Source organism: Prionailurus viverrinus, chromosome C1 (assembly GCF_022837055.1).
Source record: "Prionailurus viverrinus isolate Anna chromosome C1, UM_Priviv_1.0, whole genome shotgun sequence".
Classification (NCBI taxonomy): domain Eukaryota; kingdom Metazoa; phylum Chordata; class Mammalia; order Carnivora; family Felidae; genus Prionailurus; species Prionailurus viverrinus.
In genome coordinates, this window is record NC_062568.1 from 155,618,144 (window position 1) to 155,642,888 (window position 24,745).

At 37.1% G+C, this 24,745-nt stretch overlaps 1 protein-coding gene across 2 annotated transcripts in view; it reads left to right on the forward strand.

Annotated features, from left to right (window-relative positions):
- The window catches only part of PTGER3 (prostaglandin E receptor 3), a 180,360-nt gene that overhangs the window by 10,812 nt on the left and 144,803 nt on the right, over nucleotides 1-24,745 (forward strand). For both annotated transcript variants that reach the window (XM_047873162.1, XM_047873161.1), the window contains exon 2: nucleotides 21,339-21,518. In XM_047873162.1, coding sequence (XP_047729118.1) covers nucleotides 21,339-21,518 — 180 coding nt within the window. The remainder of the gene's footprint in view (nucleotides 1-21,338; nucleotides 21,519-24,745) is intronic.

Consider the following 24,745-nt stretch of genomic DNA (forward strand, 5'->3'; position numbering starts at 1 on the left):
ACCTACTCATTCTACATTTACCAAAGTCATTGCTTCTTATTATTCCATGACGTCTGCTCCAATGTGGCTTGCTCTGTCCACCTGAGTAGAGAAGGGGGGTGGCTCCTGCACCCCATTACATACATCACTAAAGCAATGAGCATGTTATGAAGGCAAGATAAAAATGCTTTGAGAGATGTCAAAGAGTACCCCCTCCTGATTCCATGGTGAGGTGTGGGGTGTTAAGGAGGGTCTGCTCAGAAAATGTCACTTAATGATGAATCTTGAGGGACGATACTTTGAGGAAGAAATCAGCATGTGAAGCCATCAATGTGGGAAAGAGCAGAAGCATCAGAGTAACTGACAGAAGGCCAGTGGACAGACCGGAGTGAGTAGGAGGGAGAGCACCTTCAAGGTGAGGCCAAGGATGTGGGCGGGGCCAACTGTGCAGAACCCTGTCGTTTTTGTTTGGGAGTTTATATTTTTATCTTAAGTATGATGGAAAGCAACTAAAAGCAGTGTGTGAGGGCACCGTGAGTTGATCTGCTTTATGTATGAAGAAGATTGTGCAGGTTGTTGCTTCCTGAATTAGAGAGGTGGGGCATCAGAGTCTGTGAATGTTGAGGTCTGATGGAGTTGTAGAGTTGTTAGTGAAGAAAAAATTTTCCCCCTATGTATTGCTTGAAGAGAAGGGAGAGACATAGTTTGGCACAGAATTCGTGCGGGGAGGGAGTGTGTGCAGACACACAGAGGAAAAAATTGAAGCAGGTGTGCTGGGAATGGCGTGCAAATCTGTTTCTGTTGAAGTATGTTTGAGAATGCTGAGCAATGTTATGAGTCAAATAGGGATTGAAGGATGAGGGAAAGGGTGCGGAGTGCATTGGTAGATTGCCTTGAAGATTAGAAATAAGAATTTGCATTTTATCTTGGGCAAGTTGTATTGCTTTTCTACACTCCTATATTTGTAAAATAAGACAGTTCACATTATAAAATCTCTTGGCTTCTGAGGGTCATTTAGTAAAACAACCCATTTAGTGTTTGATATCTTTTTAGAATATTCTTGGTGAGATTGTTTAAGCTTACTTACAGGAAATTTGTTGCTTTTCATGGGGCACAAAGATTTCTCTTAGAGCCAAGTACTGTCTTAGCCTCTATCTTACAATTATTTGTGTGTGTGTGTGTGTGTGTGTGTGTGTGTGTGTGTGTGTTTTAATTTACTAAAATAACCCTAAGAGGAAGGCATTATTGGCTCCAATTTATAGATAATGAAGAAAGTAAAGTTGAAAGAAGATGACTGATTCATTTAAGGTAACAGAGCTAGTAAGAGGCCAAGCTGGGAGTCAAAGGCCAAACTCTTTTCTCTAAGCTGCGGTGCCTCTGAGTCACCCAATTCATCTTGAGTTGGTGTTTCTAATATAAAAATTTCAGTTCTCTTATGTTGGTTGATAATGCTCATCCTTGGTTTATGTGGAACAATACTTAATTTAACTAGAGACAGTTTTTTTTAAGTTTTATGATACTATACTTTCTGTATAAAGTATCAAGAACTTCCACTAAATTTATGAACAACAAAATTACATGCAGTTATCTTGACAATGTGAGGGGCAGGAGTCATGATGTATTAACTCATTTAAGTGACACTTCATTGAATATCAGTTGTACGCCAGGCACTATCACAACCTGACAGAATGATGACATGGCCTTTTCCTCAAGGAGCGTGATATGTAGTGAGTGATTCCCTGGAGAGACTTGAGGTTGTGACTAAAAAAAACAATATTATTTTCCATTGTCAGTACTGAACATAGGATCACACCTGAGGGCCATTTAGAATTTATTCACCCATTCATGCTTTCAGTGGTTGGTTATTGAGTATCTACTATCCATCAGGCACAGTTCCAGATGCTGGAAATATAGTAATGACATAGACTAGTTTCCTGTTCTCAGGGAACATGCATTCTAGTAGAAGAAGATAGCCTACAAATCAGATTGTCATGAACACTGTTAAGAAAATAAATAGTGTGATGTGATAGAGGAAGCCTCAGAAACTTTTGTAGATTGAGTTGTCAGGGAAAAACGCCTCAGAGAGGTGTTGAGACCTCTCAACATTTAAGTTGAGACCTGAGTGAAGGAAAGAACCAGGTATGGATAATCTATAGGAATGGCATTCTAGGCAGAGGGAACAGCAAAGGGCTCACCAAGTGTGTTCAAGGGAGAGAGAGAAGGCTTGTGTGGCTGAAGTGAAGTGAGAAGGAAAGAGTGGAGTGCTGTGAAGTGAGGTCAGAGACAGTGCTGGGGGCCAGATTGTATTTGTATAAGGCCATACTAAGGAGTTTCAGTGTTGTTTTAAGAGAACACTGGAAGGTTTGAATCAGGGGAGTATTATTGGATTTATGTTTTTAAAAGATCCTGGATTGCAGAAAGGCAAGACTAGGTGCAGGGAGAACAGATAGAAGGTGCTGAAGTTTTCCAGGTGAGAGACAATGATGGCTGGTATTAGGGTGGAGAAGTGGATGTATTTACACAAAGAGATTTGAAGACCGAGTTCATAAGACATTCTGAAATTTCTCTAATCCCTGCCCTGTGATTATGACAAGAAATAGGGTCCTCCCTCTCTGGGCCTTTGGTAGTAAGGTGGCTAGCTGTCCACCAAAGGCATTCCCTTGGTTCCTTAACAAGGAACTGACTGCTGCAAGCTTACACAGCTAATAATGGGCAGAGGCAGGATTAAGTTCTATCTAATGGGTGCTATTTTTTTCTCTGAGACAGTCACCCAGAGAAAGAGAAGTAAGCAAGTTTGTTTATGAAATAATAGGATGTCCTAAGAATCATGATGCCCAGGAGAAGATCCAGACCAGACTAAGCTTAAAAGTAGAGGGGAGGGGGAGGTTTGCTTGATTTACGTAAATTGCAGGAGTGTCAAGGTTGGAGGTGGCCCTCTGGAAGACTAAAGCCAGGACTCTCTCTTTCTGTATCTCTCACTTTGATTTCTTGCCATATGTCAGTTCAGGCTCTGCTTCTAAGCAATCAGTTTATGACATAGCTTTGCAGCTCAGTGGCCAGATCCTATGGTGTTGTTGTTGTTGTTGTTGTTGTTGTTGTTTCCCAAAGCTTTTGGTTAATAGATTTATATTTACAATGGGGTTTTAATTTTGCTCTTATAACAATACAATATTTCAGTGATGATGTCATCTTGAAGCAGTTTCAACATCTTTCTTTCTTCTTTATTACAATTTTTTTGTTCTGTGAATACAAGAAACCGTTATACATGACATTAACTCCGAGGACCCCATTTCATTTTCAAAGACTAATGTGAATTTTGTTAAGCCCCAATTAAAGATTTAGGGTCAGAGGATTGTCCAGAAGTGAGTTAAGAGTGTGATGTAAGGTTTACAATGGAACAGAGGTAGCCATATGAGGCTCTGTAAGCTCACAAATACTATTAACACCATAGTGAGATGACCAGAGAAGAAAACTCCATAAAGGGCGAGTTGTAGTCTGGGTTTGATGTTAATCTGACAATTTTCTCTGTATAAATCAGTGGATGTGCTAACAGCCAACATGCTGGGTAGCAGATTTTTGAATTTATTAATGGTAGTAATTTCCTCCAAGAATAGACTGAGGATTTGCCTGGATCCAGAAGTAAATTTTTCTTTCTTTCTTTCTTTCTTTCTTTCTTTCTTTCTTTCTTTCTTTCTTTCTTTTTTTCCTTCCTTCCTTCCTTCCTTCCTTCCTTCCTTCCTTCCTTCCTCCAACCCTCCCTCTTTCGTTCTTTTTAAAATTTTTTTAATGTTTATTTATTTTTGAGAGAGAGAGAGAGAGAGAGAGGGAGAGAGAGAGCATGAGCAAGGGAGGGGCTGAGAGAGAGTGAGACACAGAATCCGAAGCAGGCTTCAGGCCCTGAGCTATCAGCACAAAGCCCAATTTGGGGCTTGAACTCACAAACTGTGAGATCATGACCTCAGCAGAAGTCAGATGTTTAACTGACTGAGCCACCCAGGTGCCCCAAAAGTAAATTTCTAAAAAGTAGCTTTTGTTCTATAAAAGACATTAGGGAACATTTAAAAAAAATCCTTTTTCTCTAGCATTTATTTCTAATTAAGTTATGCTGTAGATCAGTTTCAGGAAGTATAGGAATATCTTCTGACTTCAGAGCTCTAATCTCCTCCCTAAACTTGGTTCTTGGTCACAAACAACAGAATCTGACTCCAAGCCTATAGGGCATATATGAAAAGGATATCAGTGATTCACAGGGCTCATAAGAAGCTACCAGGCCAGGTTTAGAAGACAGACAGGACCCAGGCTCTTCTGAAAGCTGAGTGTCAGGTCACACTGCAAGACAGTTTGCATGTCGCCGAGATGAAACTGCCATCTCAGAGCTCCCTTCTTTGTGTCACTCTCTCAAGATTCGAAGTCCTGGGTGCAGATGTGACCACTTTAGCTTGGGGTTTTTACCCCTTGGCTATATCAAGGGGTCACCAGAAGAAGGATCTTATTCCTGCAGCATCTTATTATATTTTTTAATGTTTATTTATTTTTAATTTTTTTTTTTTTGAGAGAGAGAGAGAGAGACTGCAAGCAGGGGATGGGCAGAGAGAGAGAGATTGAGAGAGAGAGAGATGGAGACATAGAATCGAAAGCAGACTCCAGGCTCCGAGATGCCAGCACAGAGCCCAACATAGAGCTTGAACTCATGAGCCATGAGACCATGACTTGAGCTGAAGTAGGACGCCCAATGGACTGAGCCACCCAGACGCCCCTAAATGTTTATTTATTTTTGAGAGAGGGAGAGAGAGGGAGGGGCACACAGAGAGGGACACAGAGGATGCAAAGCAGGCTCTGCACTGGCAGAGCAGAGCCCTAGGTGAGACTCAAACCCATAAACCATGAGATCATGACCTGAGCCAAAGTCAGATGCTTAATGACTGAGCCACCCAGGTGCTCCTGCAGCATCTTATTTTTGAGGTAGGGGGTAAGAGTGGGAAATAAGCACTGGAATTTCTCTCCCACCTAGAATATGAAGAAATAGTTCTACAAACTCGAGGTGATAGTTATAAGAGGTGGGAATTCGTTGTTACCACCAAATTCAGTTTTAGAAACATTACAACAGTAATGTGTGTGTATATGTCTGCACGCGCATGCGTTCACATCCCTTATTGAGTTGGAGTGGAAACGAGACTCAAGGAGAGGAAGCTAAAGAGATGCACAAAACAAAAAGACATCTTTCCTGAATACCTACTACATGCAAGTACTTGAGAATTGCTGTGTGAAGCCCTTTAATAGATCATCTAGTTTAATCTTCACAACAGTTTATCAGTTTGGTATTTTTCATCCCTGTTTTTCAGTTCCACATTCTAAGATTCAATTATACAACTTCCCCCAGTCACACCCCTAGCGAGTGGCATACATGAAGCTTTTTTATGCCATAACGTTCAGTTTCATAGTGGTTGTCTCTACTTTTCTTGGTTTACTAAAGCACTGTCATATTACTTTATTGAAAATGTACAAAAAAGAACAGATTGAGTGAAAATACCTAAAAATAACACAAACTGGCTGGATTAGATAATCACATGGGTTAAACAAGATTTCCTGCAGAATCTCGTTGATCCATTCAATGACTGGCCTTATTAGGACCTTGGGTTTATAGAGAATATGTCATGTAAATCCCTGTAGAAGGTGACAAAAATTTTCACTTGTCCTACAATAAACCGTTAAAGGATTCCATTCAACATGATACCTACAATTTAGGAGGTATTTTCTGTAAAGGTGGGACCTCCATTTCATCCAGTTGTCTGTCTTTTCAGGCGTAGAACACTCACATACAGTGGTAAAAAGTTTTATTAGGCAAACATTTTCCAGCTAGTACAATTCACAAATATTATTCTTTTCACTGAACTATTTATAAAACAAATAAAACTGTTTATTGAGTTCTCTTTGCCTAGTGGGAAAGTGTTTGACTACAGTCAAAATTAGAAAATTTGTTTTGACAGTTTTAAAACTTGCAGCATGATATAGTACGATTGGGATTCTTGCAGACCTGCTTTCATCTTTTTTTCTTATAACTGTAGAGAAAGAGCTGTAGTGAACAAACCTCAGTGTGCTGACAGTGACTCTCTCACAAAGAATTCAGGCATGTTACTATCTAGCGCCCTCTCATCCAGGCTTCAGATTCCTTAGTTTAATTCTTAAGATCCTGGATTTGGCCACATGTGCTACTCATTTTCCGTCCTTCCCCCAGCATCCTTACCTTCTGTCATAAAGATCAATTTGTAGCTCCTAGGATGATTCACACAATTTCCCACTCAGCAGTAGGAACTCTTTGACTTCCAAAACTTTCCAGAAACATCCGCTATTTAGGGGGCCATGCTTTCCTGATCCTGGAGACAGATTTAAAAGCCCTCCCTTATACTCCACAGTGCCTGTGTATACCCTGATCACTTAATTATGCACAGTTGTATTTACGGTTGTCATAATATTTATTATGGCAATGAGGACTATGGTCCACAGTAGACAAATGCTTACTTTATAGTAGGCACTATGCTAAGCATTTCACAGACATAATCTCATTTCATTCTGTCAACAACACTCTGAAAGGATACTGCTATCTCCTTTTTCAGCTGAGGAAATTAGTTTTGGTATGTTAAGTAGCTTTCCCAAATCACAAGGCTAACACAAAGCAGAGCTGACTTTCAAATCCAGATTTGTCTGATTTTATGGCCTATGTGATAAATGGTTAAACTGTATGGCCTCCCTCTGGTTAATATTCATTTGTTTGTCTGATTCACTGTGCACTGTAAACTGCTTAAGAACAGAGACTTTGCCTTATTAGTCTATGAGTTTTCCTGGCCCATAGCAGCCACTCACTAAGTGACTATGGGACGAATGAAAAAAAAAAAAATGTTGTAATAAAGTGAAAAAGACACTAGATTTGGAATCAGAAAATTGATGTATAAATCCTGGCCTTAAGAATTTTACATATATTACATGGTTTTTAATCTTCACATAAATGTTGGAGGTGGATGATATCTATATCTTTTATTTTACTTTACTTTTTCATTTGCTGGGTAAGCAACTTGCTTTAAGGTTCAGAGTTTGTAAATGATATTGAGCAAATCAAACCCCAATTTTTTTTTTTTAATGTTTATTTTTGAGAGAGAGAGAGAAAGAGAGAGAGACAGACAGCTGTCTGGGGGGGGGCAGAGAGAGAGGGAGGCATAGAATCTGAAGCAGGCTCCAGGCTCTGAGCTGTCAGTACAGAGCCCAACATGGGGCTCAGACTCAAGGACGACAAGATCACCACCTGAGCTGAAATTGGACACTTAACCAACTGAGCCACCCAGATGCCCCAAACCCAAATGTTTTTGATGCCAAAGCCACCAATACAGCTTGTGTCTAATGAATACTGTGTACTATGTATGCAGTCAGACTTGTGAGCATTTTTAAAAACATTTCTTTTCCTTTGTTACTTTTATTGTTTCCATGTTGTTGTTAGTAATAAAAATTCTCAGAAAGATTAAAAAATACTTTTAGTGTAGACAAGAATGGGAGACACAACATTGTTTCTGTAATGGAAGAGAAAAGTTAATTGGAAGCAGAGGGTGGAAACACTAGAAAACAGCTACTCCATTGCCTGGTGTTCAAAGAAACAAACAAACAAGATGTTTAGGAAGGTGCCCTGGGGATAACAATTAAACAATGAGGGATTTTAGCAACAATAGGGAAACAGTAAAAATAACAAAGAGAAAAACAGTGCTTCAAAAGATGCTCAAAAGTTTCAGTATAATTATGTTTCCCTCAGTTGTTATTAGAGATGATACAGTATATTGGCTTCAGAGTAAAAAAAAAAAAAAAAAAATAACTGCAAATCCAGAGTTAGGACAGCCTTCAGGGCTGGTTAATCCCCAAGTTTAGCATTGTCATCAAGGACCAAAGCTTGTCCTGTCTTTTGCAGTCTACTGTGTTGGCCTCATCCTATCAATGGCTTGTTCCCCTCAGGTTTGGGATGGTTGGCAGTACAGAAACCTTTCCCTGACCTCCATCCACAGATTGACTTTCCACAGTTTCAGTTACTTGGTGGTCAACCGTGGTCCAGAAGCAGATGATCCTCCTTCTGATGTATTGTCAGAAGGTCCGTAGTAGCCTGTCACCATGCTTACATCATTTACCTCACTTCATCTCGTCATGTAGGCACTTTATCACCTCACATCATCACAAGAAGGGTGAGTAAGGTGTAGTAGATATTTTGAGAGAGAGACCACATTCACATTACTTTTATTATAATATGTTGGGATAATTGTTCCATTTCATTATTAGTTATTGTTAATCTCTTACTGTGCCTAAATTACAAATTAAATTTTATCATAGGTATGTACACATAAGAAAAAAGATAGTATATGTGGGGTTTGGTACTATCTGTGGTTTCAGATATTCACTGGGTGTCTTGGAATGTACCCCTTATTTATTATTGGAGACTAGTATACATGCTTCCTAGTTCACATCTAGCAGGAGTAAGAAGCTGTGTTTTTCTCTGGTTCCCTCCAGAGGAGGGAGAGAAACTTTTCCCCAGATATCCAGAGAAGGGAACTTCCTCTTGTTGCTTCATATGAGATCTTGTTGCTTCATATGGGATCACATCATCACCCCTGATCCAGACACGTTCTAGTATTTAGGGATGAGATCAGCTCTGGGGTGCTTAGACTCCCATGAAAGTAGATGTATGGATGAGAAGGGGAGATGGAAGAATGGGTGTTGTGTAGGTAACCAACAGTTGACACTATAGTGATGATACCTGTGCAGTTTAATTGAGGAAATATATGTGATAGGCCCTCAAAAAGTGTAAAGCCCGAGACCTTTGTCCGGTGTGGTAGCCACTAGCCACATGTGGTTACTGGGCATTTGAAAGGTGATAATTCCAAATTAAGAGTGTAAAATACATATATGAGTGTAAAATACTCAGCAGATTTTGGGCATTATGTAGAAAAATAATGTAAAATATCTCAATCTCTACCAATGACTTTCAAATTGTTTTAACTGGAGAAACTATTTCAATAAATATTTTTAGAGAAATGGACAAAAACAGAAGTGTTTTGGCCCAGTGGGGTAGGGAACTGAATATTTACAAATCCTAATGACATCTATTCACCAATTCCTGCAAAAACATTTATGAAAATGCTAACATTAAATATAGATTTTAAAATGAAATCAATAACATTCTCTAAGATAGTAATAGGAATAATTTTATAAATTACTCGCTTAAGGTCCTCCTTGGGAAGCCATATAGTGCAGTAAAAATGCCTTCAGGGAACTCACACCTTAAGGAGAGAGGGAGCTAATGGATTCAGTTGTTGGGATTTGACTATCTTCTCTTAGGAGCCTATAGTCTTTATAGGAGTTTGGCTTCTGAGTCATGGGAAGAATTGGTTTCTTCCTCATGTTTGCTTTCTTCTGGCTCCTATTCGTTAATCTGCTGTTGGACCAAATGGTATGAATCCAACTAAACCAACAGATGAGACAAAAGCAGCCTAAAGGGGGAAACATAGAAGATGAATAGGTTACAAGTTTCCATTTTCCTACATCCCATGTTGTGTGAATTCGATCTTGTTTAAACTTTCTTCAAACCTGGTACAAAATTGTAACTGCTAACTGTAATTTAAGTGGTTTTGTAAAGTCTGATTTTCTGAAAATGAAAAGCACAATCTTTTCAGAAGAGCATTTTGAAAACTAAAGTTTATCATTTGCAATGTAAATAACACAAGGCACTCGATAGTTTTCACCTGCTGCATATGTGGTACATGAAAGGAAGGCATGATTGTGAAGGCGTTTTACAAAGCTGCTACATAAATTTTAAGGGATAATGGGGTTACAAAGGGACCTGTGTCTCTAAGGACATAGCAAGTTACAATTCTGTGGTAAGTCATAGCCACAGTCTATTAGAATCTGTGTACTGAGGAGGCAACAGTGAGGGGATCTTTTTTTAAATATATAATGACTTTTTTAAAAAGTTTATTTATTTTGAGAGAGAGATAGCATGCACACACACAAGTGGGGGGAGGAGCAGAGAGAAAGGGAAAAAGGGGGGGAGAGAGAGAGAGAGAGAGAGAGAGAGAGAGAGAATCCCAAGCAGGCTCCATGCTGTCAGTGCAGAACCAGATGCAGGGCTGGATCTCAGGAACCATGAGATCATGACCTGAGCTGACCATGACCAAGAGTTGGATGCTTAGCTAACTGAGCCACCCAGGTGCCCCACTGAGAGGATCTTTTATGCTTCCTTTTGTTATACTTAACATCTGAAGAAGAACAAAAATAAAAACAAATAATATTTATATAAGTCTGAGTATTTTACTGTTTACTATAAACTTTTGTACCTGTTAAAACAGCACAGTGAGCTGAGTGGGATGCAGGAATCAATGTCTTCAGTGCGGCTACTTGGTAGACCCAAAAGGTGAAAGAGTCAGCAGAAGTGTTTAATTGCGGCTTTCTCACACGAGCAGCAAAAATGCAGGTTTAACTTAGTGAACACAGTTCTCTTCAGAAGGGTTGATGCATTGGAGACTGACCATCCTGTCATGATTGGGAAATCACAGAATGTTCTTTTTAATGTCAAAGAAAAAGTGACACCAACGCAAGACACCTTAAGCCCCTCCCATTGTGGGTCTGGCACTGCACAATTACTTAGCCTCTATTTACAGTCCACACAACAAGAGTTAACTATAGAAAAAGCTGGTGAATTTTACGAAGATGTGTTTTGTATTGGGAAAAAGAAAATGAATTACGTGAAATGTTAGGAAGTTCCTATGCTAACGCTGACTAGAAGCCTAACATTGACAGAGAATTTTACAAATAAATTAAACTATTATTTATGTGTTATCTGTGATACTCTCAAGGGTATTTTAAATACTTAATATAATATAGGTATAAGATACCGTTTCATATTTGTGGGCAAGAATTGTTTAAGCAAGGAACACTAGAATCCTATGTAACATTTTTTTTAACAATGAAAGAACTTTTGACTTACTATAAATTATAAATTTGATAGTAAATATCCTTCTTAAAGACCGTGTTGTTATGCATGTCTTATTGTGGGTTTTGTCTTGAGCTATATTTCTGGAAAAAAAATGTTATTAAATACATAACAAGAATTCTTTCTTTCTTATTGATTCAATATGTTTTACTTTAAATATTTGCTTCTCCTATTGATTCTCCAGCCCAGCTTTCCAGTTTCTTCCAGGTTACTACTGTAGCTGTGAACATTCTACTTAAAATCATGAGTGATGAGAAGATGTATGTACCTAAAGTCCTTTAGTACCTAAATTGAAGCTGTTATTCTGAGTAATTATAATAGCAGAAACACAACAACAACAACAACAACAAAAACAATAAGACCACAGTCTTGAATAGGAATATATATTAGTGGATTTGTACATTAGATAAAAACTCTAGAATCCTGTACCCCCATATGGGTAGGGGGTACTCGTCCTACCATTCATTCATTGATTAATTCAAAATTATTTATGAATATACACTGTAATGTATTCTCTGTTAGCTGCTTCCTCAGGTAAACCTAAAAGGACAGAAATAATCCCTGCTCTTGTAATAATGTTAATGTATTAAGAGAGACTGATAATTAAAAACAAGCAACAATACGAAATGTTTAGTGGTGATAAAGGAAGTAGAGAATTTGGGGAGTCCATATTAAAACTTGCCTGCTGGGCTTTTGTCAAGGGAGATACCAAATAAATTGACATTTCAAGCCTATACAAAAAAATACATTGGGACTGGTCAAGGAAAGATGGGAATGGCAGTTGAAGGACCTGGGGGTCCATATTGTAAAAGTGCAGAAGCAAGAGGGACTGGCACTTTTAAAGAACTCAAAGAGGTTCAAGATGATTGGAATATAAATGTGAGGGTAAAGAGTGGTGATGTGAGCTCAACAGGGGCTGAGTGGTGATGGGCCTTGCATGTTCATTTAAAGACTTCAGACTTTGCTATTGCAGAACTTTTCAAAGGGAAATAGCAGTAACATTCCCGTTTTAGGAGCATCCTGTGTAAGCAGGATGGAGGGGCTCAGAATGGAAGGTAACAAATCCTGTAATAGACTATTGTGGTAGTTCAGACAGGAGATGGTGATGGTCTGGGTTTAGGGTCAATAGGAATGAAGATGAAAGAAGTGAAAGATTAAACAAATATTAGGAAGTTAATGGGAGACTTTGTGATTGGATGTAAGGAATATGGATAATGGGGTGGAATGGAGGGAGAAGCAGAGAGGAATGAATCGAGATGAATCACGCATAACTCTTAGGTTTCTGTTTTAGGGAATTGGGTTCACTGAAATAAGGAAGATTGGTGGAGAAGCAGCTTTGAAGAAGATAATAATATTACTTTTGAGCCTGTTGAGTTGGATGTAAGACGTCTAGGCAGAGCTGTGCTATAGGCAGATAAATTAATCGATCTGGAGCTCAGAGAAGAGGTATAGCCTATAGCGCATAGATGGATTCTGAAGTCATCGGGGTAGAAGAGGTCACCCACTGAGTTTATGCACAGCAAGAAGAGGAGGCAGCCTCCCATTATTTAAGATAAGACCCCAAAATGCTAACATTTTCAGGATGGGTAGGGAAACGGGAGCCATAAAAGAGACTGCAAAGGATCACCCAGAGAGGTAGCAGGAAAATTAGTAAGAAAATCAAATCAAATCAAATGGCAACTTGAATATTTGGGCATATTTGGGAAATGCCAACCAGTACATTTGGGAACCTGAATCTTAGAGAAGAGAGTGTTTCAAGAAAGACTTGTAAGTGTCTGGTGGATTTTGAAGCCTTGGTGGTGGCCTTGGGAACAGTGCTTCTTGAGTATTTGTGGGCACTAAGGCCAGGCTATTATAGGTTTAAGAATAAACGTAAGGAAGATAGACACTCTTTTGAGAAGTTCACCTGTAACTTCTGCAGCAGTATGTGCAGGGATGTGAGAATTCTGCAGAAGGTTTTATTTTCTCAAGGTAGGAGAAATTTAGATATGTTAATATGATACTGGGAAAAAGCCAAAAGTTAAAGGTAAAGAAGAAGGAGGTAATTGAAAAAGTAAGGTCTTTGACATTCATGATGGATAAGATCCGGGGCACAGATAGAACGTTAGTCTTAGGTAGGAGATGGAACACCTCTTCTCTTTGAACAAGAGGAAAGGAGGAATGGTTAGCAAAAGATGCTGAACTTGATGGCAAGAAGGCGAAAGGCCCCCAAAAAGCTGTTTCCTCTGTGAGGTGAAGGACAGTGGAAGATGTGTGAATGATTCTGTATCACAGAATTATTCTCATTCACTGTGGAGAATGAGAGAGAGAGAGAGAGGTGACTAGGGAGTGAAATAAGTTTGGGGACCATGAATTCAGAGAGACCCCAATATGTTCATATTCACCCAGTGTCCATCCCACATACAAGATGTGTCTCTGTGGATACCCTGTGAGATGAAGTCCTCTCACAGCATAGATCGAGAAGACAGTGTCATTTTGACATGAAATAAAGTTAAATGAGAATTTATCATATCAGGTTAGAACCACAGTCAGCCTGCATTGCATACAGGCTGTGGCACAAGGAGGGATATGTTTCAATGTACTGTCCATGACTCACAGAAGCCAGTAATTGACCACTAAACATCACATTCTCTCTAATAAGCCGTAATGAATTTGATGATTAAATTAAATGTTTTGATCAATTATAGAGTGTCACACTGTTTACCTATTGGTTGTTAAATTATGCACATATCGACTACCTAAGAATTCAAACTGAAATGACCATGTGGTGGTTCCAGGATGGATTGTGACACTAACATCTTATCAATAAATTATTTAATACGTTATTTATACAGAAGCTACCAACTACTCTAAATTCAATGCTTTTCTTTTGCGAGTGTGCAAATAACACATTTATTGCAGAGAATTTGGAAAACAAAGAAAAAAATAGAGAAGAAAATATAAATCTCCCTAATTCCCACCTGGAGATGTTTTTGTTTTATTTTTATTTTTTTTTTAAACATTTATTCATTTTTGAGAGACAGAGCCTAAATGAGGGAGGGGCAGAGAGAGAGGGAGACACAGAATCTGAAGCAGAATGCAGGCTCTGAGCTGTCAGAGCCCGACATGGGGCTCGAACTCATGGACCATAAGCTCATGACCTGAGCCAAAGTTGGACGCTTAACCGACTGAGCTACCCAGGCACCCCACCACTTGGAGATGTTTTGAAAATTCGATTATACTATGTAATAAACATTTGTTTTTACTTTTAACATCCTGAATATTTCCTCATTATTAAATTTTTTTTCAAAAACATCATTTTAAATGGCAGCATTGAAATGCATATGTATTATGCATATCTCATATATACTATGCAAATCAGTGGATATCACAGACTTTAAACTGTGCCTTACTGTTGGCCTTTTAAGTTTTCCTAATTTTCTTTTGAGGTAAATATCCCTGCACACAAAATTTAGTCCACGTCTCTGATTCCTTCTTTAATCAGTTGACTGCTGTTTAAAAAATTTTAGTAGGGTTGACACACAATGTTGCATTAGTTTCAGATGTACACCATAGTGATTAGACAAGTTTATATGTTATGCTGTGCTCACTACAAGTATAGGTACTGTCACCACACACCACTATAATTGTCATTAACTATGGCAGACTGTGGTTCTCTGAGTGGGTAATAGGACTCAGCAATTCTGGATTTAAATGCAACTGTATTTTGGCAGAAAAAAGGAAACTGTTTTACATCTAAATATTTGCAAGGATGAATGTTTTTAAAACCTTGACAAAGACATATTTTCTAGACTTTTCTCTTGACAACTGAGATGTAAAGGTTTGAAAAGTAATGAAGGTAGCTCTTCTGACATGTGTATCACAAAGTTAATGTATCACCCATAATCTAAGGAATACATACTTTTAGTGTAGATTTTGCTTTTCCCTTTTCAGCCAGAATTTGAATACTTAGTTACCGACATGTTTTTTACTGTTCTAATAGAAAGGTATTTATCTAGACATAACATATGCAATGGGCTATACTGACCCAAATCACACAGAATTTACAATTCATGCAACTTGACAGGAAATGGTAATTCTTAGGTACCAAATAAAGTGGTGACAGAATGCAGGCTTCTTTAAGATTTGGAGGTCTTCCTGTGCAATGATTTGTTAATGGTTCTGCATTACCAAACACCTTTGAAGTTCAAATTTTTTTCTTTCAAAAAAAAAAAAAACACTCAGGTAGAAATGTAAGGAAAGCAGACATACAGATAATGCATTCATTTCCTAGTATTCCTCAAGCATCCACTCTTCTTCTATCCCTGATCGTCAGAGGATTCTCTTCTGGAAGCATATGCAATAGTGCAATAGCATGGGGCTTGGGAAGAGGTATTCATTGTAAATCAAAGACCTTAATTATTCTCATCTCATTTTAATTTTTGCAACTGCACTATACTAGATGGAGAAGATATTCAGCAAGCATGTATTAATCATGTTTTAGAGAAGGGAGAACTTAAGATCCAAAGTTAGTTAACTGGTCCCCAACTTAGACACAGAGCTGAGTCAGATTCATGGCGGGTTCTCTAACTCTTGGTCAGTGTTTGACAAAGTCAGTTACTTCTAAAAAAATCTTCCCCTAAAGCTTTATGAATCTAGTTCCTTGTACTATTCAGTTGTCCATTTTCTAACTTTGTAATTTTCCTCTCTCTGCTGTTTTCCAAAAGACACATTTGGGGTTTTCCTGAAGAGTAATTTTATCTTTTGTTTACATATTTTACCTTTTGGCTTCTTTTCTTCTTCTCATTAACTCCTTATTCATGTTCCAGCTCTGCCACAGAACTGCTAAGAAAAAACTTAACCATGGAGGTATATGGAAGATGCCTTCCAGGCCAGCCCTTTGGTTTCCTAGTGAGTTTATTAAAGCATAGAGAGTAAATGGCTTGCCTAAAATCACACACGGTGGCCAGGCCAGCAGTAGAATTTATTTCTTCTGATTCTTCATTTGTCATTATTTTGAAGAATTTTATAAAATTACATAAAAGATGCAATAACATGACTTCTAGTAACTTTTTAAACATTTATGAGCTGTTTGTTTTCAGTTTTCAGATTAGATAAGGCAGGAGAAGCTTCTGAAACAGTAGAGTCTAGAATGCTGAGGTGATTTGGCAACTGGAGAACAGAGTTGTAACCAGACTGGAAAGTCTGCAATTATTTCTTAAGTCTCCAGTGAAGCTTCTTCCCATGATAATCCTTCAAATTATGTAATTAAGTGATTTAAAGGGCCCAGACAGGTTTCACTGTATTATAACGTAGTACATTTATTAAACAATAGAGGGAATTTCCAGTAGAGCAGGTTATCCTCCATAGCCTAACAACAAAGGATTATGGAAAACAAAACATCATAGATGAAAATTGGCTGTGAGGAAAGTTCTCTCACACAATTTTATTCCCTCCCCTACAAGTTAATTTTTCTGGGTTTACTCATTTATCATCTTCAATAGATATTTATGACCTATAACCCAAGGCATTTTTGAATCAAGCAGTGAAGTACCAAAGATTTTTAAACGTGTAGTTATAAATCCTGCTTCAATAAAACAAAATCCAAATGCAGCATATTAAAAACCATCTCCTTTGTTAGTGCTTTACACATTGAAAAGGTCATTATCACTGGGAAAGAGACTTTTTTCGTTTAGATGGAGCAAAGCAGTTGCCCTTGACCCTAGGCAGGGATGGAGAAATTAGGGGATGCTGATATAGTTGGGTTTCTGTTTATCGCGGGCACAAAAAGAGCTCTCTATTCCTGCTGATAAACGGGGAGATGCAAGAGGCCTGGGAGAGTCACGTGGAGCCTGGGGAAGATGCTGGCAGGAAAGCTGCTCTCAGGGCCCCCAGAATTAGTCTTAACCGCTCCCTTGACCAGATCATTACAAGAGGCTGTTCAGACAGAGCAATCTTGCAGATTATCCATGCATTTGCCAAAAAAGTAGACTCTGTGCTGTCTAAGCACGCTGGTTTTTATTTGTCCCTTTTCCCTTGTAAGGAATTGAATTGGACTAATAGGAAAAATGAATTCTACTAGAAATCTACATATTCATGCCAAAGGTTTTCTTCCAAAGTCTGAATGTCTGAAAAATATTTGCAAAAATTGTAATCACTGTTTAGCTCCTAAAATACAGGGAAATCAACAGATGGATGCTAATTTGCATTTGTGTTCAAAATAAGATGGATTTGGGAGTCCTACTTCCATCCCTGCTGCCATTTGGAAATGACAGTATCATGCTTTCTGTCCCTAATTGTAGTTATTGTCATATTGCACATCTCATGATTTCTGGGAAAAGCTGGAGTGTCTCTCCCCATGCGCCAACTATTGCTTACAGAGCTTGGTTTCATAATTTCATAATCACTGAATTGTCCGTAGTAAATTATGGGAAATTACAGGGGACTAACCAATGTAAGGCATATGAAACCTATAATAGTCTAATAATAATTTATATTTTTAAACCCCATAAAAACTTAAAATAATCAAGGAGGGCTGTGTAAAATGACTGAAATCCCACTTTAATTAGTAAATTTGTAAATTTTCCTGATTATAAGAAGTTGGACAATTTCTATTTTATTTTATATTTGAAAAAATGAAAATGTAATTGAAGTGAGTTTTTAGATCGTTCTAGATCAGGCCCAGAGAACTTCCTGAAAGATGGTAGGTGGTCAAATATATTTAATTATTGGATGAGGTGAGGGGTTAAAAGAGCTAGATATAACCTTTCCAGTAGTTTATAAAGGGAGAAAAAAGAAATAATAGATGTATGTTTTTCTTAAAAGCAACCTAATTGAAAATAAAATTTTATCCCTTTTAATCAAACACATTGAAATCTAACTGATAGAATAACAAGAATTCATTTTTACATGTTACAGACTTAGAAATTGAGGTAATTTAAATAAGAGTTAGGATGAAGTTTACTTTTACTTTATGTTAAAAAAAAGTTTCCTAATAAAAGTGAACAAAGTAAACATGCTTGCTGAGATGTTTTTAATCTATCAGAGACAGTAAATCATTTTCAAGCAACTTCCTCCCCATCCCTTCTCCACCTCTTTTGAGAGCTCACTCTGTGGGTGTATTAGTTTTCTACTGCAGTACTCTAACAAATTAATATAAATTTAGGGGCTTAAAACAAGACCGACTTCTCTTACAATTCTGTATGTTAGAACCCTGACATGAGTCTTACTGGGTTACTCTCAAGGTGTCCATTGGGCTCCATTCCTTTCTAGAAGCTCTGAAGGAGCTCGGAGAATTATGTCCTTACCTTTTTCAGTTTCTAGAAGCCATCCCCATTCCTTAACTCACCTCATGGCTCCCTTCCTCTATGTTCAAAACTGGCAATGTTGTATCTCACTGACAATTCTCTGTACACACATCTCCCTCTCCCCACAGCTGGATAAAATTCTCAGATTTTAAGGACCGTGTGATTACACTGAACACACCCAGGTAATCCCGGAGAATCTCCCCATCTCAAGACCCTTATCATGAATCACATCTGCAAAGTCCTTTTGTCATGTGTGAAAATATATTTGCAGGTTCTAGGAACTGGGACATAGATATCTTTGGGGGCCATCTGTGTATGCAGTGAGAGGTAGTGTTCAGTTCACAAGACTATGAGCCAGCATCAGAAGACACTGACATAGATTTACTTATTTAAAAAAAAAATTGGTGTATAATAATTCGTGCTTATTAATGAAGGCAGTTATCATCAACTTCCTTTCAAAGAATTTCATAAATTGTTTGAAATGTTTTTATGTACATACAACTTTTAAAATAATTTAATAATTATCTAATGGTAAATTATTGCTTAATAGTAATAATTCCATTGCCTTCCACAAGTCTATGTATTTCACAGAATTTAATTATAATAACAATATAGCTTTATATACATAATCTACTTTATATTCTGTTTTCACCCAATTCTTACATATACTAGTATACAAATAAGCAATATTTTATTAAACTTTACTCCTGATGTTAGAAATTTATGTGTTTAGTTTCTTACTAATATAGATAATGCTTCGCTAAATATTGACTTATTTATACAGCTGTTTTTGCTTTTATTGTATAAATCCCTTGGAAACAATTCCTTTGAAAGAAATTACAGAGTAAGAATATATGACTATCTGTGGGTTGTCTACCCATTCCCCTGTTCTTATTTGCTTATATCACCATAATTTGCTCAGGTATTAGGTGGTAATGTGGTCAAGGACCATGATTTAAGCCCTAGGGGATGAATTTGTCCTAAACAAAACCTGGAAGTTTCTGTCTCTTTTGCCAGTGATTGGTTTAAGAATCTGTGGGTCAAATTTGTCCAATTAGACCAAGTTGAAGTTTTTATAGCTGGTGCGGGTTTGATTGGAGCTAGAATTTAGTTAAGATGATGAATCTGTCATATGCTGACATTGGTATGCACCATCTGGGTGTCTATTGTTAACCATAGTTCAGATGACAGAAGGAGCTGAAGTAGGATGAGATTGGAACAAGAGCAAAAGGCACTGAAGAGGATGAGACAAAGGAAAGATTTGAAGAAAACTGACATGACTGTATAAGGGAGGAAGTGCCATTGCTGGGATTGTGGGTTTGTGGTCCACAGTGTTTTAGATGTTCAGAGATGTTGACCTCAATTTGAGATATATGACCTAAGGACAGACATCCAAATAAGTGTGGGCTTCACAAGAAACCTTGGGTCCAATAGAATGGACTGTGAGCAACAAATGAAAGCCTCATATATAATTTTAAATTTTCTAGTAGTGACATTTTTAAAAAGTAAAAAAAAAGTAATGTTGATTTTAATAATACATTTTATTTGACACAATATATCAAAATGTTATCATTTCATTATAAAATCATTACATATTCCAACATCTCAGTTTGTCCTGGCCACATTTCAAGTGCTTAAGAGTCGTGCAGCACAATTAGAAAGATGAATTCAGGAGCCAGTTATAAAGTCAGCACCTTTCTTTGTCTGCTAATGTGAACCTGTGTTTGGGTTGTTTCTGTGTTTTGTTTGTTTGTTTATTTTTTGCTGTTGTGAATAACACTGTAATGAACAGTCCTATGCACAACTCCCGGGGCAGGAATTCAGGATGGTATATCCCTAGGAGGATTGCTTGCAGGTAGCAGAGGAAATAGTGCTTGTTTCTTCAAGAAACAAGATTCTTCAAATCTTTCGTTTGTCTCATCCTCTTCAGTGCCTTTATTTTCCACAGTGGGTGTTCCAGTTCACTTTTCCAGATAATGGTGTGTAAAAGCGTCCTCATTTCTCCACATCCATACTAACATTTGGGAAAGTCTCATTTTTTCATTTTTGTCAAACTAGTGGGTGTAAAATGGTTCTTATTTTCTCATAATTTGCACTTTTCTGATTATTAATGAGCTTGAATATCTTTTCAGAGGTATATGAACCTTCATTCTTTTCTCTTCTATGGAAATCACAAATATCTATTCATTCATATATAAATATATTTATATGATATATGTCATATAATATTATATTTATATATATGTCATATTACCTATTTATTCACAAATATTTATTGAGCACTGTTTATTAAGTATTGGTTTAGGTACTGGCAATATATTAGTGGGGAAAACAATAGTCCCAAATCCTGCCCTCCGGAAGTTTACATTCCAGTGTGTGTATATGGTGAGAAGGGAGAGATAAAAAAAACAAAGCCCTATAGGTCAAGTGGTATTAGGAAACCTCGTTGAAGTCTGGCTCAGCCATTTTACATCATTAAACCTTGGCAGCAACTGTAAAAAGGAAACTGTAATGCTGTCTCTCTTAATTTTTTATTAAGTGCATATAAAGAACTTGATGGAGTCCTGGCAAATTGTATGGATTCAGAAAATGCTAAGAATAAGTATTATTTCCTCCTTTCTTGCTTCTACTTTTTTTTCTGTAATTTGCTTCAGTTAGGACTACTGAAGTTTAAGAGTAAATTTGTTTTGGTTTGTTGAAGTGTTGGCTTTCGTTAGGGTGTCAACCCATTGGTACTTTCTGCATCAAGACAGATGACTTTGGCTAATTTTGAGATGTGTTTTTGAGATTTCAAGCTTCTTAAATACCAAGGACCAAGATCCTGAGAACATGTACTTTTTAAAAGGCTGCATTAGGTCAAATGCCAAAAATGAGGGAAAATCTGTAGGAATGTCTTGTATTCATTCAGGGCTGTGTCCTGTGAATATAAATTTTTCCTGAATTAATCATTTCAGTCCAACAACCAATTTGCTGTAAGCTATGTGCAAAGTATTGTGCAGAGGAAATACATGTGACTTTGTTAATCTTTGGAACAATTATTTGTCCCTCTTTCTTAGATAATGATGTTGAAAATGATCTTCAATCAGACATCTGTTGAGCACTGCAAGACACACACTGAAAAGCTGAAAGAATGCAACTTCTTCTTAATAGCTGTTCGCCTGGCTTCACTGAACCAGATCTTGGATCCCTGGGTTTATCTGCTGCTAAGAAAGATCCTTCTTCGAAAGTTTTGCCAGGTAGCAAATGCTGTCTCCAGCTGCTCTAATGATGGACAGAAAGGGCAGCCTATCTCATTATCCAATGAAATAATACAGACAGGAGCATGAAAGAGAACACCTAATCAACTTGCATGTTCACAGCTTTTGGCAACAAATAGCCCTAAACCTTACTGTGAATTTAGGCATCTCTGGCATGCCACCATTTATGCATTGAAGGAGAATTTTGATATAAGGCTAAATGGTCTCAGAAGCATAGATAATCCCCTTTGTGCCAAAAGTATTGAAATACAAACAAAGGAAAATATATTAGTGACAGTCTAATGTTTTTGGGTCTCTGCCATTTGTAGCTGAATATGTGATTATTTATGAGATGAACACATTTTTTATAAATGATCTTGGTCTGTGGTGGGGATGGGATAGGAAAAGTTAATATTCCAGTATACTGAGTACTTGGGGGATTGAATGCATAGATCATCAAAGATAGGCAAAGATTTGCTTTTGTTCAAAGACCTTGGTCTTCTGTATTCTCTTTCTTTCTCTCCATGTCACTCTTTTCCCCGTATATTTTTTTAAAAAGTTGCATTAGGATAAAAACATATAATGTATACAATATTTGGTGGTACTGATGTAAATATTGCTCAATCTATAAATTATCTGCTGAACGTATAAAGTTTAAGTTTTGGTTGTATTGGTAATTAGGTTTACTCATTATCTAAATGACAGCCAATTCCATTTATTTCAAATATGGTGGGATTTGTGACTATCCAAATACTAAATGTTCTTCTTTTTTAATACATTTTTAATTCCTACAAGCATGGATAAGATTCATGAATCTGATCTTGAGAGTCAATGTAGTGGTTTTTCAAAATGCTATTTAAGAACTGATTGGAGAACTAAATATAGGTACTGTGCTTAATTATCTTCCTTGATTGTTCCACCAAAAGTATTCTCTAGTCTTTTGGAATATCTAAATACTAACTCTGATTCTAAGACCGATAAATATTTTGAAGGTTCCATAAAGAATTTGGCCTATTTATAGAATAAGAAAATTAATAAGGTTGACCCCTCACAGCACTTTCTCTGTTCCCTCTTTATCTAAATATTTATTATTAATATATTTTTCTTATAGTCTACATGTGTACAAACCTTGATGGCTAAGGTTGATATATTTTGGGCACAAGTAGATCATTACATTAAGTTTTGAGAGTTGCACTTAAAAAAAAAAGAATCTCCCCAACAAACACAATAATCTTTTAATTTGAACCCGCACAAAATGCTCTTTGTTTTCTTTGGAGCATTCATTTTGCAAACTCATTAACATTTTCTCATGAAGATCTTAATTTACAGCTTACCTTATTGTATTCCTAGTTAAAAAAAAATTAAGATTTATTTTATACTTCTTTATAGTACTACTTTTTCCCCTGTGTTTAGTAGGCATTTGAGGAAGAATTGATTTCAACAGGTACAATATATGCATTAGGTTAATATGTAAACCATCCCAGGTCAATCAGGAATAATCAATTTAAAGCAAAGTGTTAAGCTGAGTGAGAAACAAGATCTGCTGAGAGTGCCTATGTAATTCATGGCGGTTGTACTGCCTATGTTTTAGAAAAAATGATGATAAGTAACCTAATACTAAAGCCCCATTGTAAAATCTCTCTATGCTATAGAATTGGGTTTCCCACAGGTCACCTCATGAAGAATTAGACAAAACTACCTCCTTTTTCAAGAAAAAAAAGTGCACTTAAATGACCTTATAGTAAAGAAGCTTTACCTCTTGAATGGTCCTCTGGTCCTGGGTTATAATCAGATACACACACACACACACACACACACACACACACACACACGCACACACACACACAGAATGAATTTAACTGGTATGAGTGTCATTGGGTTATTCCTTCCAGCACCTAGCCCAACACTTGAAACATAGGAAGTGTTCAGAATGTATTCAGTGAATGAATGAATAAATGTCTGCCAAAACTCAGTGCATATCGGTGAGGCACCTGCCATATGATTGAAGTGCTTCATGCCATTACAGTCCATAAAACTGATAAAGTGAATGATCTCTGCCTATTTAATTACAGAAATATGAATTTATCTTCAAATGTGTAATATCATATTGCTGTACAACAAAGTGCTTTATTTGTGTTAATAATTTAAGAGACCGATACTTCCAAATGGTAATGGAGATTACTGTCAAAGAAATATCACTTTTCTTCAAAGCACAGAAATACATAAAGACAAAACAGCCTCAAACTTATCCTTAATGACAAAATAAATATCTTCCCAGCGATACATGGTAGGAGTGGACAAATAGCAGCTTTTGAACAAGGTTGAAAAGGAAGTAGAGAAGGAAAAATTACATAAATGGTGTGTTTTTGTTATCTAGGCAACCATTTGTTCATCCAGAGAAAACCAGATAAGAAATGTAAGTCCCAAATGATTTTAGCCTTTGGATGGTAGTTGAGATTAGATTTCAGAGATGTTGTGCAAAGGCCCTAGATGTGGTTAGGAAGCAGGCATCTAAAGTCACTGTAGAAAAACCTTTGTTTCCAAATTTAAGTTTATTGACCTTTAAATTCATTCTCATATACTTAATTGATCTATATATATATCTGAGCAGGAAAAGAAAATGTGTGCATAAATTGTGACAATTCCTAACTTGACAATATTGGTTAAAAATAATAGAGGTCTAGGAAACCACATGGGAAGAAGTGACTGAGTGCAATGTAGAAATATGTGTAAAATCGTCTATTGTAGATTTTACAAAGCAATGCTGATTTTCTAAACGATGAGTTTATACAGTATGCTGTGTTGTAGAAGAAAATGATGGCATGCTATCCGGTAAGAACATTTTACTTTTCAGATAAAATTAGTGTGGTGGATATCTTAAAACTATTTAAATGGAGGAAACAAAATGTGTTAATATTTATGAAATTTACGTAATGCTGTATCTCAAGATATTCTAAGTAACTGTGTTTAATTGTGACAGATTTAAATGGCTATGAATCAAAAAGTGAACATATATTTCTACTTAACACTTCTTTATTGCATAAAAGATCTCTTGACCACGTTATAGAATAGAATTGAGTAAGCTCATGTAAAAGTTAGCTGAAAGAGACCCCGGGGCCATGCTGATGTTGAGTAATGGACGGACTAGAAACTCTGACAAATCACTATTTTTAAAAGGTGGTCAATCTGTGGCAATATTCTAATAATAGATTTTCAAGTGAATTAGA